Source organism: Ricinus communis, chromosome 1 (genome assembly GCF_019578655.1).
Source record: "Ricinus communis isolate WT05 ecotype wild-type chromosome 1, ASM1957865v1, whole genome shotgun sequence".
Taxonomy (NCBI): domain Eukaryota; kingdom Viridiplantae; phylum Streptophyta; class Magnoliopsida; order Malpighiales; family Euphorbiaceae; genus Ricinus; species Ricinus communis.
Window position 1 is genome coordinate 7,951,178 of NC_063256.1, and position 15,377 is coordinate 7,966,554.

General features: G+C 35.9%; 5 protein-coding genes across 6 annotated transcripts; 1 reads left to right on the plus strand and 4 right to left on the minus strand.

Moving 5' to 3' along the window:
• Positions 1 to 243: 243 nt before the first annotated feature.
• On the plus strand, positions 244 to 911 carry LOC8259886 (indole-3-acetic acid-induced protein ARG2). Its single transcript, XM_002523055.4, has one exon. The coding sequence runs from the start codon at positions 428 to 430 to the stop codon at positions 713 to 715; it is 288 nt and encodes a 95-aa protein (XP_002523101.1). The 5' UTR covers positions 244 to 427; the 3' UTR covers positions 716 to 911.
• A 4,833-nt stretch (positions 912 to 5,744) lies between these two features.
• LOC8259887 (uncharacterized protein At5g01610) lies at positions 5,745 to 6,526 on the minus strand. Its single transcript, XM_015721714.3, has one exon. It carries the CDS (start codon positions 6,326 to 6,328, stop codon positions 5,831 to 5,833), a length of 498 nt encoding a protein of 165 aa, XP_015577200.2. The 5' UTR covers positions 6,329 to 6,526; the 3' UTR covers positions 5,745 to 5,830.
• A 667-nt stretch (positions 6,527 to 7,193) lies between these two features.
• Positions 7,194 to 8,068, minus strand: LOC8259888. Its single transcript, XM_002523057.4, has one exon. The coding sequence runs from the start codon at positions 7,942 to 7,944 to the stop codon at positions 7,414 to 7,416; it is 531 nt and encodes a 176-aa protein (XP_002523103.2). The 5' UTR covers positions 7,945 to 8,068; the 3' UTR covers positions 7,194 to 7,413.
• A 771-nt stretch (positions 8,069 to 8,839) lies between these two features.
• On the minus strand, positions 8,840 to 10,130 carry LOC8259889 (uncharacterized protein At5g01610). Its single transcript, XM_015721729.3, has one exon. The coding sequence runs from the start codon at positions 9,580 to 9,582 to the stop codon at positions 9,061 to 9,063; it is 522 nt and encodes a 173-aa protein (XP_015577215.1). The 5' UTR covers positions 9,583 to 10,130; the 3' UTR covers positions 8,840 to 9,060.
• A 654-nt stretch (positions 10,131 to 10,784) lies between these two features.
• Positions 10,785 to 14,428, minus strand: LOC8259890 (exocyst complex component SEC15B). Of its 2 annotated transcripts, none has more exons than XM_025158080.2 (2): positions 11,850 to 14,428; positions 10,785 to 11,068 (listed from the first exon to the last, which is right to left on the minus strand). In XM_025158080.2, the coding sequence occupies exon 1, from the start codon at positions 14,279 to 14,281 to the stop codon at positions 11,864 to 11,866; it is 2,418 nt and encodes an 805-aa protein (XP_025013848.1). In that variant the 5' UTR covers positions 14,282 to 14,428; the 3' UTR covers positions 10,785 to 11,068; positions 11,850 to 11,863. The 2 variants fall into 2 exon arrangements, with proteins under 2 accessions (XP_025013848.1, XP_002523105.1); XM_002523059.4 differs by having other exon boundaries at positions 10,785 to 11,072.
• Between the last annotated feature and the right edge of the window lie 949 nt (positions 14,429 to 15,377).

Consider the following 15,377-nt stretch of genomic DNA (forward strand, 5'->3'; position numbering starts at 1 on the left):
GAAAAAGGCAAAATTATCGATTTTAATTTAATCCTTAAAAGACAAGGAAATCTAATTTTAGGTAATAAAATGCAAACAATAACGGCCACAAGGAAAATAAATAAAGGAATAGCACGTGGCAAGCAAAGAGAGGGCCAATGCACAAATCAAGAAGCCGAGTTTGACGGGTTCGGTTTAACCCTAGTGGATGGGAATTGTTATTTCACACGCGTCTACGATTTCTTCCCCTATATAAACCCCTTCAGCCCTCCGCTTCTAAACCCACAAAAGAAAGAGCTTTTCATAGAGAAGGAGAGAGCCAGCCGCAACACCCCAAAGAGATTTCTTGAGCCTGCTGTGGAAAAGTTTGTTTTCTTTGATATAAAGTTTTTCTGCAGTAGCCTCAAGGTTGTTCTCTGGATCTTTCTTCACTCTCACAACAAGAACAATGGCTCAATCTTTCTCAAACGCAAAGGCTCTTTCTTCTTTGATAACCAAGGCAATTACCAGACGAGGGTTCTCAGCAGCTGCATCTGCATCTGCATCTGCGGCGGCACCAAAAGCTACTGCAAGAAGCGGCGCTGCTATGGTTAAGAAAACAGGGGAAGAAGTTGTTGGATCTACCGAGAAGGTTTCTTGGGTTCCTGACCCTCGCACCGGTTTCTACAGACCCGAAAACGTCGCTAAGGAGATTGACGCTGCTGAGCTAAGAGCTATGCTATTGAAGAAACACTGAAACAATCAACTCTAATAAAGATTCTTCTTTATACATAAATGTTTATGACAAAGGTTTGTGCTTTGTCATAATCCATCAAAGGAATGATGTGAAAATCGGCCGCACGGGTTCTTGTGCGTGCTCGTATTTTACAGGTTTTCTTTTTCTTTATATTGGTTACTGTACTCTCTGTTTTAATATCATTAGTTTTTAGCCATCTTTATATTTCATTGAAAGATTTAACACCAAAAAAAATCAAAGCTTTGTCGAAGAAACATTGAAACAAATAAGCGAAATAATTGCCCGAAACGAAACCCAGATGCACTCCAATAATTATTGTGAGGATGGCCTGTGTCTAATAGCGAGCCTCTACCTTAACTTTTTTAAAAAATAAACTAGCATATTAAAAAATAAATAATATCAGTCGATGATTTGTAGGATAAGTTTGTAGCAGTATAGGATTATTATTATTATTATTATTATTATCTGTTGAGGTTAGGCCAAGTTTATATCATATTTTATTATAATTTTAAAAGAGAAAAATAGAACTGAAAAAGAAAACAAAAGAAATGCAAGATGCGGTGAATTGCCGAGCACCTCGTTCCTAGAAAGTTAGGCATAGAAACAACTTGCGACAGGGACATGAACAACTTGTCTACTAGGAGAAAGGTCCAATCACTCAAATACATGCACTTCAAATTAGCGTGTTAAGGGAAGGCGCTCTGATTGACCAAATAATTGATGAGCTTGCAAATATCAGAGATGTAGGCAATTTGGGCTCTTTTCTTGCGCAATGTCAATGCATGATTGACCCACCAGCGAAGTGATATTTAGTTTACTGATATTCTAAACTTCCTTTTTAACTTGTATAGGAAACGATGACTGACCTGGATTTTTCCCATTCCAATTTTAGTGTATAACTCTTGGAAGTTCTATGGAATTTATGGCAATTTAAGATTAGTGATGCCAACTTTCCATCAGAATGTAACAGAATTATTCTCAAAAACAAAAAAGAATGAAACAAATCAACTATTCTTTTTATTATTCGATGTATATCATAATTCACAATATTAAACTGAAAAAGACAATAACAGTCAGATTATAATGATCCTCGTGTAAATAAAGAGGCAAGAGGATTCCTCAGTTTTCTAATTATGGAAGAGAAAAGAGAGGGGTATCAGGTGGCGAAAACCAGAACTATTAAATTGAATACCACCATTTTTCATTATCTTAGATTCCATATTCAGAGAATACATACATCTATTGTGTTGTCCAATCACTTTTAACTAGAGCTGGTCAAAGAACCAATTAAGAACTGAACTGCCTGGTCAAATCTTGAATTTTTTTTTAGTCTTAACAGTTTCGTTCATGTACCGACACAAAACTTAAAGGAGCTGGTTGAATTAACTTAACAAAAATCTTAAAGGAGCTGATTAAAATTTCAACTTTTTGTTAACCTAAACCAACCCCAAACCTATACTAAGGATTTGAACCGGTTCAACCCTTGAGAAATAAAAATATTAATCTAATAAAACTAAATTTTTAAGCTTGTTTTAAATTTAATCACTTATATGAAAATATGAATTATGCACAAAATGTTTAATTTTAAATGAGTTTAAACGGATCGTAATGTCGCACACGAAAATTAAACCATAATTTTGAGTTTTAATTTTATGCGTTCTTAAGGAAATAAATTAATAAGAAAACTAGTAGTGAACTAAAATACAGTATTTCATAATAAAGTATAAACCAGTTTTTCATCGTATAGTGGACACCAAAGATCTTCGGCAACCGATCTAACAAAACACTCAAAATAAGAAAATTAAAATTAAAATTAAAATTCTCTCATATTCATATTAAACATGATAACTTAATTCTATTTTATAATATTCACCTCTTAATTGAATGGTTGAAATTTTACCAAAAGCTATAGTAAATAGCTATCTATTGAATAATAAAATCTCAGCCATTTAAACTTAATGGTTAAAATTATACCAACATAGCCTGTCATATTAACTAAAACATAAAAAGAATTTCAATTCAATAAAAAATAATAAATAACATAGGATCCATAAAAAGACATCACAATCCAAGAAACTATCTTTTAATTTAGATACATTAAATATGAATAGATTAATCTTAAATTATCTTTTATCAATCAACATTTCTTGTTTTCTTATTATCCTCCTTCATGCACAACTAAATTACATCATAATTTTAATTTTTATGAAACATAATTTTCATAACAATTTTTTTTTAAATATAATAAGAAAATTAGAAAGTGTAATGAATTTAAATATATTTTTAATAATAATTGTTTAAATTAATTCTAATTTTCCAGTCAAAACGGAATTAAAATTTATGCAAAACTATATGACCCCTTAATATTGAACAGAACCTAATTTCCTCATAAAATATATTCATGATTGAGCAGATACTAAAAATCCTATAAAAAAAAAAATTCCAAGAAATTTTTAGACAATTCTGTCAATTTCTGGTAATTGACATCTATCAACTTCTGTCCACCACAGAACCACACAAAAACCTAATATTCAGTCCGTCAGATAAGAAACATAAGAAGAAAAATGAAGGGCAAAAATTTAATAGCTAGCATTGAAATTGAGAACAATTGCCTACCACTACTTAAGACATATATCCAACAATGCATCTACATGATACCTGCCCTCCGTGGCTGAAGATGAAATGAAATCTGAGTAAGACAATCTAAATCACTAAGACAATCGCCGAAGAATATTCCTACTCTTAGAGTAGAGGCAGAAAAGTTTAAGAGCACTACGCGAAAAAGAATAATCTGTTGGTTGGCATATTTAGCATTGTGGCTGAGATGCTACAACCAACTCCGGTCCTCTTACCCATTAACATTTTAGAAGATTTCACAAAACCTTTATTGCTTAGCTTTCAATTTTTTGGAAATATAATTTGCAATGCTGAATCAGAAATCATAAGGTAAAGGGAGACTAGCACTTCAAGGAAAGTGAAATCTTGTATCCATGGGAAATAAAGAAAGAAATGGAATCCGTTTCATCCAAGCAGAGAAGTTTCGCCTACACATAAGATAATCCTCAAGGAAAAGAGAGAAAGAACGGAAAGCGTGATATGGAGAATTCCCAACATTATATTCCAAAATAGACTAGAGAGACGATAAAGAGAAATATATTATCCATATGTCCAAGTTCATGTGCATATGTAAGGGCAAATTACAGCTCAATATGCACTATAATGATTATACTCTTCACTTAAATGACCAACTCTGCTCTTTGGCCCTATAATTTATGCATGTATAATTTCATATCTGCAATACTCTTCACCTAAATGACCAACTCTGCTTGTATAATTTCAACTAGCTGTAACCATACTCCACATATTTTCTTAAAAGTTCATCTGTAACAAACTTAATTTGAACTGCATAGCCATGTCAAATGAGAAGTATGTCACACCAACGGAGTACTAAATTTCCTTGGTGTTGCTATGCCCTACCCATACTCCACATATTTTCTTAAAAGTTCATCTGTAACAAACTTAATTTGAACTGCATAGCCATGTCAAATGAGAAGTATGTCACTCCAACGGAATACTAAATTTCCTTGGTGTTGCTATGCCCAGGATAGTTGCCTCATACAATATCTCACTACTGGGCATCCAGCAAAACTTCCTTCCGGGTCAAACTATTGGTGCTAGGATAAAGAATGGCATTCATTTTAGTTCTTTGTTCAGACAACTTGAAAGAATGTCCCTGCCATATTTCTGACCTAGAAGATCCCAACGTTCTCGAGAACTCTTAACAATTGCATCAACCTAAATCAAATGTCTAGTTTTGTACCTGGTCAATAGATCCTCGGATAATAGTTATGAGATTCTTTAACCATCATTATTCCCCAAATTCCAAGCACCACCGGGATTTTCTTGTATTAAGCGAGATAGGAACATTCCAAATTTTTTTAATCATCCAGTGCCAGACCCTCACTAATGCAAACTCTATCTTTCAAAAGGTAATCAGCATATAACAATTAAAAGACTTCTGAACTCTAATATAAGCATGTATAAGCTTTGGCATATGACATGTGCCAATGCGAGCTACCAGAAAGAGTTGTAATTATCTCCTCTTGTGAACATTAAGATTAATTTCATGGCCTAATCTCTATCAGTTGTCTGTTGTAATGTCAGTAACAACACAGTAAGCTTCAGTGAAGCAAATGCTGTCATAATCTAGTTGGAATGTTATCAAGTAGGATGGGATAAAGACTTAAATTCTACTGCTATACACCAACTAGAATGTTGATATACAAGTTGAAAAACAGTAGGTGTAAGCTTTCTCAATGGTGCTTTTGGAATATCACGTTATCTGTGCAAACTTGTTTGCCACACATAATTTATTAAACCCCAAATTTTCTTTGTGAGAATGACATTCAATTAACAAAAGAGTCGGTATAAAGAACACAAAAGGGAGGACACAGTATATGCAGAATGTTCTGAACTACAGTAGCTCTACCTTGGATGAAGAATTCAAAGATAAGAAAGCTTCTAGACAATGATTTTGTTAGTTGAAACTCAGGAAAATTATCATCAACTCCAATTTATCAAAAACCTCAAGTGCTTACTAGGCATGAAATGGGATCATAGAATGCTAGTCTAACACTTTCCAAGCAATTTTATAGCTTGCTAGCTTACCTCATTGATGTCATAAATTAAAACTTCAACTTGTGCAAGGTTAAATGAGTGGTTGTAGTTAGCTTTAATAGCTGCACAAATGAATACATACACTTCAGAAGGCACCCAAAAAAAAAAAAAAAAGGAACTAGCTCTATGCCTCCACCCATAATATGGTGTTCAAGTAGCTAGCCCAAGAATGTCACGTCTGTTGTATGTTGCGCCAAAATATAGCTAAACTAACAGCAAAGGTGAAACTCTGGAGTGTAAATCACACTAAAAAAAATGTCAATTCCAGTACCCGATTGCAATTCCTTAATTCCAACAAATGAAAAGCTTAAAAGAAAAATAATTATACCCCATTCAGAAATAAACACATGAATAAACCAATATCCATTTCCACATATAACATTCAAGATAAATATTCATCAAACGAACTTATGTATATAATACAATAAATACGGAGCCCTAAATTGAAGAAAGAAGAGGATTGCTCCTAAGTTTACTTACTTGAGCAACGTTATTGCAATCCAATCCACAGCCACACTGAGGACAAACATAGAAATTATCAAGCGAAAAACTGGCGGACGCAATCCCAACAGAAAATTGAAGATCATTTTCAGCTCTAACAACCTCCACGATATTCAACCATAAAAACAACACCTTCACGCTTACGCCACTAAGGTTCGTCAGCTTCCTATCGCTTATGTAACCGCTAATTGTTGATTTATATTTGAGCTGATAAGAGCCCTGTAGAGAAAAACTACAAGAACCGTTTAAATAGGCGCGGAATTTACCTGTGGTTCTATCTAGTTCGTAGCCGGTTACTCCTTTGGGGAGGATACCGACTGGGAAATTGTATCCTGCGAGGACCTCGTATGCTGTTGGAGTGTCGCCGGCGGCGGCGGTTAAGGATGAGTGGAGGAGGAGGAGAAGAAGGAAGGTTGTAATGGCGGTGAGAGACATTGCGGTGAGAGAAACGAGATTTGACACGGTGGATAGAAAGTTTGGTATTGGTATTGGTATTTTCTGGAATATTTTGTCATCTACTTGTTCGGATGCCACCTAATGATGACGAAGCTAGGAAGGAAATTCGGCTACGTTTGTGGCACCAGGAAACGAACAGACACGGCAGCGTTTTGCTGTTAATGTGGCAATGCACGCGGCATTCACCAAATGCAGCATGTTGCAGTTGCTGAGAGCCGTTGACTGGCAGGTCGTGGGTAATGGGTATTGATTTAGTTTTTCTGTCGAGGACCCAGTTATGTCACCCGCACTCTGGTTGATATGACATGACGATTATGTCCCTTAATTAAGCGCGGTATTTCGGAGATTGAAAAGCCAAGATAGATACAGGGAGTATATGGTCCTTTCGCGATGGCCCTCAATGGAACTCATTTACAGTAAGAATTTGTCAGAATGATAGCCTTTTTTTGGGCCAAGCAATTGCCACCTATTACAACGTTTTTATTTTGCTTTCTTCTCTTTTCTCAGGGTTCAAGCTGATTCGGACAATAAAAATCATTATATAAATAAGCAGTGTTATAATAATTAATTAAATATTTAAAGAATTATTCATAATGTAACTATTCATAAAATAACATATTAAACCTATCATTACCCTAAAAATATACATATATGATTATTGATGCCGTAGTTTGGGTTACAAAGTAGAGGATCCTTTCCAAGGTCAGACGATTGGCGGCCTGAAGGCCTAGCAAGAAAGTAAGTCACCTCCTTAAGTTAGGATCTTGTGTTCTTGTTCTGTGATAGTGCGGCTATACTGCTATCTCCTCTTCTGTTTTTTCAGCAATGAGTTGCCAAGTATAACTAAAAGCAATAACTGGCATTTGATATCTAATGCAAATTCAAATTACACGTTGCCAATACTTATTTCTGGTACTGTCATGATCTAAACAAACATCAAAACTCTCGCATAAAAGCAAAACGTGCAAACAGAACCCACAAGATGTTCAGACAAAAATCAAAAACTGGATCACATTCATTTATTCTTTTCGGTAACATTCAAAGCTCAAAATTCCCCAAATTAATCAAGAAGAAGAGACCAGACGATTGATCTTAATCTCTCTCGAATTCACATCATCGCAATCAAACCCACATCCACAAGTAGGACACTCGTCAAAATTTCCAATAGGAAAATTAGCAGAAGCGATCCCAACAGAGAATTCAAGCTCATCATCATTGCGAATGACTTCAGTAATGCTAAGCCAAAATAAAAGAACTTTAACCTGGATACCGCTCAAGCTAGACAGCTTGTCTTTCTCAATGACGCCAGTGATTTTAGACTTGTACTTGAGCACATAGCTTTCGATCTTGAAAGTGCAAGTTTCATTTAGGCGAAGCGAGAATTTACCTGTTGAAGTGTTCAATTCGTAGCTTGTGACTCCTTTCGGAAGGAGACCGATAGGGAAGTCGTAATCTTGGAGAACTTCATAGACAGTGGAGTTGGTGTTTGCTGCGAAGATTGGATGGATCGAAGAGATTAGAAAGAGGAAAATTGCAGAGAGAATGGACATTGCGAAGGAGATGGGTGATGATGGGAATGAGAAACTTAAGTGCATATGCTTGATTTCCTCTTTTGTAAGCCTAGCCAGGTAGTGTAGGATGGTGGGGTTTTGACTGTTGGTTATGAAGTGGCAAGTCCCAGAGTGTTTGTTTATATTTGTGTATATTTATTTTCGTGTCCGATTGAAAGATTCGAATTGATTGAATTTTGAAAATCTTTCAATTCCATTATTTATATTTCGTCTTTATTTGCAATTTGTGAGTTACAAATTTGATAATTGAGCTTTCGTGAGACATTTTGAGCATTTGAGTAATGTCTAGCCCACTCCATGTCCATACTTCTTTCTAATTTTATTTTGTTCTGCTTTTGGTAATAAACTCGGTCTCCTCCATTTACTACTAACTAAATTTCTTTCTTTAGGTTTTGTTTTGGTTTTTACTATATGTTTTGTAAGGGCGATGAAATTAGAATTTCATGTTAAAAAAAAAAAATCATAATTTCAAGTTTCCCTCTCCTCCTCTCTCTATTTATGCACATATCTTATCTATCTATGGAGGACACTGTAGTATGTCCTTAGCAGCTCGACATACATCTAGAATAATGTAGGAACTCGTGTTCGAGGAGGTGAGAAAAGTGCAAAAAAATCTATAGTTAAGGCGACTTTAGAGGCGAGGAGGTCACTGCTCAGTCGAGGAAATATAGGGTCAAGAAGAGTTTAGAGTGAGGTCAAGGACATCAACGATGCGAGATGGTGAATAATTGAACTAATTAAATAATAAGAGACCTGCTCATTTATTCTGCTATCAAGATCTATGTTAAGTAAGACCATGCTTTGAATTCCCCTGTAAATAGTTTGTTTTGTGATACAAGGAGCAGGGATCATGGTTATTGATGAATGAATTAGAGGTCAGATTGGGATATAAATATATAATTGGGACGGTAACAGCAGATCATGGAATTACTGTTCACCTTGTTGAACTTATAGTTTGTCATCTTGAAAACAAAAGATCATGCAGAGGTGATGGACATGTGTAATATATCCACAGGCCACAAGAAAACACACAATAGAAACAATACGCTGGAGAAAACTAACACAGGATATGGTTGCAATTTCTTACAAGAGCTGATAAATTTAAACAACTTTCTAACCCGATTGCAAAGTCATCAACTACTAATAAGAAAAGATACCATTTTGCTTCAACTTATTAACACAGTCTAACCCACATCCACATCGCGGACACTCCTCGAAATTGTCAATTGGGAAGTTAGCAGAAGCAATTCCAACAGAGAAATCGAGTTCATCGCCATCACGGATCACCTCAACTATGTTAATCCACAGCAAAATAACAAAAACTCTGACACCCTTCAAATTGCTGAGCTTTCCTTCTGATAGTACACCAGTAATAGGAGAGTTGTACTCCAGCGTATATGACTCGACAGGAAATTGACAAGTTTTATTCAAATATGCAGAGAACTCACCAGTTTCTCTATTGAACTCGTACCCACTTACCCCAACTGGTAGAAGACCAACTGGAAAGTTGTACTCTTCAAGAACTTCATAAGCTGATAGCTTCCTCCCGCCACAACAATCAAAACCCAAGGCGAATGGGATCGTAAAAGAAGTTAAAAAGAGGGTGATTGCCCAAAAGAAAGCCATTAAAAGCAAAGATTTTGGAAAAGATAGCAAATCCATGTCAAATTTGAGTAGCTAACTAGTTGGTCATTCTAAAATTGAGGTAGGATAATGGGGCTTAGATAAGCCGAAGAATACTAATAAAAGTTACATGCATAGGTGGTCCTTAACTCTGAGACAACACACATAATGGCCAACTACCAAGGATAAAAGAGGAGGTAGGTAGTGGAAGTGAGGCAAGAAAACATAACAAGTTTCGTCGCGATTGTAATAAAAGGATATCAATGAAGGTAGAGAGATTTTGTGATGGAGAAGTTAATGTGTTTTTTATACATGGGCAGAAATTGAACAGCTGAAAGGTGAGAGTGATTGGGGTGCGGAAAATAACTAGGAAGAGTGTAGAGTGTGTGCAGACGCATGCAAGTGTGCAAGCAGATGGTGACTCTTGGCTTCAATATAAGTAAGTGCTGTGGCCACAACAATACTGTCATTTCAAGCCTAGTAAAGACGGATGCGAACCAGACAAGAATATAAGAACATTCAAACTCTTGACTGCTACTTATGAATTGTTTCCTTTTAGCAACAAAGAGTTGGAAAAACAAAACAACAACAACAACAATATTGATATTTCTTTTTTTATTATTGAAGATTAAGGAATAGGCGTACGCTTCCAACAAATAAAACCATTGCACGATAAATAAATCTGATATGGAAGAACATAAAGACGCAGGATTATATATGTTTTCAGTTATTCCTTCCAAGAACCACTTCTCTGATGCAAACTCCAGAAACTAAAACACAAACTTACTATTTGTTCAATCTTCCTTTTATTCCATTTCTTCTGCCTTCCTTTTGATTTTACTCCCTTAATGCTTCACCTCTACTCAATCAGTTGATCTTGTGCGAAACACTCATTTGCATGTTTTCTCAAATGTGCTTTGAATTTAGTTCTTGTCTGGATATCCTAACCTTTCAGTTCACCTTGGAAGCAAACCTATTGGGAAGTCTGTATTTTATAAGAAGATATGCTGAAAACGAGATGGGATTGCAAACTATGAAGACACAGAAAGAGAGGGGTCGGGAAGTAAGAATCTTAAAAACCCCATCTGCAATCTATTTCTTCTTGAAGGTGTTAGGTCATTGCTAGATTATTGGGAATAACGGTGGAGGATTGATTTAACGATGCTCATAACGGGGTACTGAAACTTGAAAAACTATTTAGTAAAACACATAATTGGCAATTATGAAAGGCAAGAGGAGGATCACAAGATAGAGATGTATATGGCAGCTAAAAATCATCCATACAATGGCAATCAAAGTATATTGTGAACACAAGGCTTCCTTTAACATAGAGCATTAACAAAGTTGAAATAGGCCTTACTTCTTCAATCAAAGCAAGTATTTTAAAATCATGTCATCGTCATTTCAGCCTGGACTCCCATATAAAGCACGTCTGGCCATCCTCCACGTTTCATTGGGAAATTTTATTTCCCGTTATTGCTAACTTCATTCCAACAATGAATCAAGCTTCCCATCTCAACCAATCCTGCCTACAAGACATGTTAACCTCTTGCATTCAACCTTATCTGTTCACAATCTTAACTGAAAAGACATGCTTATAAAAATCGAATAGCATCCATGCCCAATCATAAATTCTAAGCACACAATTCACATTTTCTCACCCTCTAAATCACTCAATAGGCAACACCTTGTCGTCTGCAAGAACTTTTTACAATAAAACTATCTAATGTCATCTTCTACAAAACAGCCTCAAATATACTGGGAAATCACAAGGCTACTTGACATCTACTCTCACCTTAGCACTCAACAAGAATATGAGAGCCACTTTTCAACCTGAGAGCGGTGACAATTACAACTTTGGTAGAAGAAGGTCAATTGAAAAACGAAGAGGCAAGAGGATACAAAATAAAATGAGGAGGCAATTGTGAATAGTGTGACTAAACAAATTAAAAACAAGATTATCCTACTATGGAACTAAAGTCAAACATAAGAAGGCATCACAACAGCAAGCAGTGGGTCCACTCCCATATGCTGCCATCCTGATGTATTAAAGATTGCACGGAGGGTTCCACTTAGATTTACTGAAGGATATACAGCACACTAATTCAGATCAGAAGAATTCAATACAAAAGCTGATGCATGTGTATTAACAATGAATACAGAAATATTAAATCTCATATCTATTGACACAATCAGAAGACACAAATTGGAAGGAATCAATGATGACAAAAAAAAGAGCATGAATAACAAAAGTATAAAAAGATTTCATAAACACAACTAGAGGAAAGAGCAAGGATCATTCATACAGCTCGAAATTGGATCAGCTCACATCCTTAAGCCTTTTAATTAATGCATCCAAAGATTTCTTCTTTGGGTTCTGCCTAGCTCCCCTGCTCCCAAATGTTCCAAATAGTCTATCTGACTGATCCCTCAACTTTTCTGATACAGTCACTACTTTCCTATAATCCAATTTATTGTAGCTCCTCTCCCTAATTACAGGGTTCAAAAAGTTATCAGGGTGACTGCTCAAAAGCAAATTAATCAGTTGCCTTGCCTCAGCTAGTGATGATTTCAACTGATTTGCGTCTCCCTCAGAGAACAAAGAAGCTTGATTATCAGCAAAAGATTCCAGCAACCGTATATCTACATCAACCCCCATGATAGCATTTATATTAAACCTCTTGACAGAGTCCCCATATAATGCCCCAACAATCGTCTCTGATATGTGAGAAAGAACATCTTGTATAACCTTTTTAAGAACATGAGCTGGCAATATCTGTTGAGCAGTTGAAACCAGAGTTTCCAAATATATTATGACTTCATTCACATATTCATTTCCACTCTGAATGGGTTCATCAGCCATCCAGTTCACATTCTCAATCAATGTCATGAAACCATCAACCTTCTGTTTAAGCAAACCAGACAGCATCTCTTCCGCTGCATCACGAGCTTTGTTTAGTGGAAACTGCCTCCTACCCCTCTCTGCCATTCTCAACGGAATGCCAGAGAGCTGTGCAGCATGACGGAAGAAGAAATCGCAAGCACGTTCCATCACAGCCATATTTGCAGCAGCCTGCATAGCTTGGGAAACCCCATGGACAGATGTATTTGTAAGCTTCAACAAAGCTTCATCCAAAACCTCACCTAAAAGTCGGTCCAAATATTTCTTAACAACATCAAAGAAATCAAGCTGTCCACCATAAGACATAAAACTGACAGAATCTTCAATAAAGGACCGCACAATTCGACAACAATCTGGCACTGTGGAAGAAAATGGTGCAACAAAAGGAAATGCAGGTACAATATCCGATGTCTGCAATTGAAAAGAAAGCACATTCATTGAATATTCATACTCTTTCTTCATCAACATTTGCTCAAACTTATCAGCAGCAAGAGCCTCAGCAATCTGCTTACGACAATCAGACAACAACAACTCATGATACTTATCCCTATGCTTGCTCAAAACATCTAATAAAGCATCAACAGGATAACCATATCTCCTTAAAGTGACACCTAACAAACTCACATAATCCTTTATAAGCAAAAGATGATTTGCAGTTTGCATCCGTGAAAACTGGTCTTCTAAAACAGAACACATCTTACTAACAGCAGTCTCCCATAAATTCTCAACATCCATCCTCGAAATCAAACTCCCTCCAGTCCTCAAAATACGATCTTCAACAATAAAAAAGCCAGCAATTTGTGCAAAAAATGTTTGATGAGATTCAAGAAAAGGAGTCATGGACGAGACCTGAAAATCAGAGGTCAATTGAAGCTTCCTGTTCTCGAAATAATACTGCTTAAACCTATCTTCAAGACCTAAAGTCTGATGGATATGATAAGCCCTATATAAAGGAGTCAAATCAAATCCTAACAATCCATTATTACTATAACCATCTTTACCATCATCTCCAATACTAAAACCATCCTCATCATCTTCATCTTGCAAAGCATAAACACAGTCTCTTAAACTAAGACGGCTTTGCTCTTCAGCTTGTCTCTGTTTAATTCTCAAATCCTCTTCTCGTTGCCTAGCAGCGGATGCTTGACCAATTGCTAATTGACCTAAATTACGACTAACTACACGGATCTCGACAAGCCAATCACCAAACTCTTTATTCACTTTCCTCTCTATATGCGATCTAATCTCTGGTATCTTTTTCTCCATCATTCTTTTCAATGTAGATGATGGCGTTTTATCTAAATACTCACTCTCAATCGTGTCTACACATTTCAACGCCATGTAAAAATTATTATTAGATAAATGATAATTGGATCGCGAACAGAGCTCCATCAGTTTAGTACATGAAATTATTAAAGCCAAAGCTAAGTTTACATTACGAGAAACGGTTTGTGCCTCGATATAAGAGTCAAGAGCGGTTAATAAAGGTCCACCAACAGATTGAAGTCTGGTGTTCGAGTCGGAGAGTGCAGATTTAAGTGAATCGACGTCGGAGAGTAAAGATCGGAGGTCATCGACAGCTAAGATGAAGTCTTGATAGTGTGCCTTGCATACTTCTTCGATTTCTGACTCTTTTGAGCGAGCAAAGTGACGGAGGCTGTGAAGTAACATTTCTGGTTTTCCCGAAGCGAAGGCTTTGCGGATGAATGGGCCGAGGTCTTCCCCGTTGCAGATGGCGGCGGAGAGGAGAAGCTGGTCTTGTTTTTCGGCGGAGTTGCTGTCGATGTCTCCGTTTGCCGCCGGAGCTACTTTCCGGCGGAGCTTTGTGGTGTACATAACGGAACGGTGACGGTTTATATTTGGAGGGATATGGGAGTGATTCAGGTGGTGGATTTGTGTTAGAGCGGTTATTTGGACACAGTAGAGAAGATGGGGAAAAGTTTGGAGGTCGGGTTTGACTAATTTGGACAACGGGCTATTAAAAGGGGTAGCTGAGTAATTTCACCGATACGAGAAAGGTGAAAGACGATTGTTTTGACCTTCTAATTTGGCAATTACACGGCAAAGGTCCCGCTACGAAATGTCCGAAATATCCCAATGATTCATAGGCGATATGGGGATGTATTATTTTCTTGTTTAGACTGTTTTTATATAAATTATATACATATTACATAGGAGAAAACGAAAAATGTCATATGTGGTGAGATATGAATAAAAGAAAAAAGAGAATAAATTTAAAGCAACAACGATTTAAACAAAAAGAAAAGACACTATTTAGTGTAAATTTATAAAACATTCTAAAAAAATTATATAACATATTCTCTGGGCACTTTGGTTTATTGCTTTCATACTATAATTTAAATCAATTAGATATTTAATTAAAGAATAACATATTTAATTATTAATTGATATATTAAGAATAAAAAGGTATCACATTTAAAAAATTCTATATAGCCTACCAAATAAGAAATAGAGAATAAATTTGAAATATTACTTATATATTATAGGTATTAGCATTCGTATTAAAATGAGTATCAATTAAGACCTTAAGTTAAAGATGGATTAATCTTAAAATCAAAACTATAAACAAGACCGCTTTGTTAGTGGTGCGGTTGGGCCAACAACAAGGTGCAGAGGACCTGACCCACGAATGAACTGGCGGGGAGGACAGTGCTGAATAAAATAAGAAAAAAAAAAAAAAAGTAAAAAGGGCATGTTTATTTACAACTCTGCTGTTAACACAAAGTGCACGTGCTTAGGTATGCCAACAAAACAACAACTTATTCATGTTCTCAAATAAAACGTAAAAAAATCACTTGATAAATGTGTGATAATAAAAATATAGAATAGCAACACTCATACTAATTAAATATATTTTTTGGATAAATTTAAATAAAATATTTATATTTATTATAAACTTTTGATTAATTCC

Bases quoted from the DNA above. Each gene is read 5' to 3' on its own strand.
- LOC8259887 (XM_015721714.3), bottom strand. From the start codon at position 6,328: ATGTCTCTCACCGCCATTACAACCTTCCTTCTTCTCCTCCTCCTCCAC.
- LOC8259890 (XM_025158080.2), bottom strand. From the start codon at position 14,281: ATGTACACCACAAAGCTCCGCCGGAAAGTAGCTCCGGCGGCAAACGGA.
- LOC8259886 (XM_002523055.4), top strand. From the start codon at position 428: ATGGCTCAATCTTTCTCAAACGCAAAGGCTCTTTCTTCTTTGATAACC.
- LOC8259889 (XM_015721729.3), bottom strand. From the start codon at position 9,582: ATGGATTTGCTATCTTTTCCAAAATCTTTGCTTTTAATGGCTTTCTTT.
- LOC8259888 (XM_002523057.4), bottom strand. From the start codon at position 7,944: ATGCACTTAAGTTTCTCATTCCCATCATCACCCATCTCCTTCGCAATG.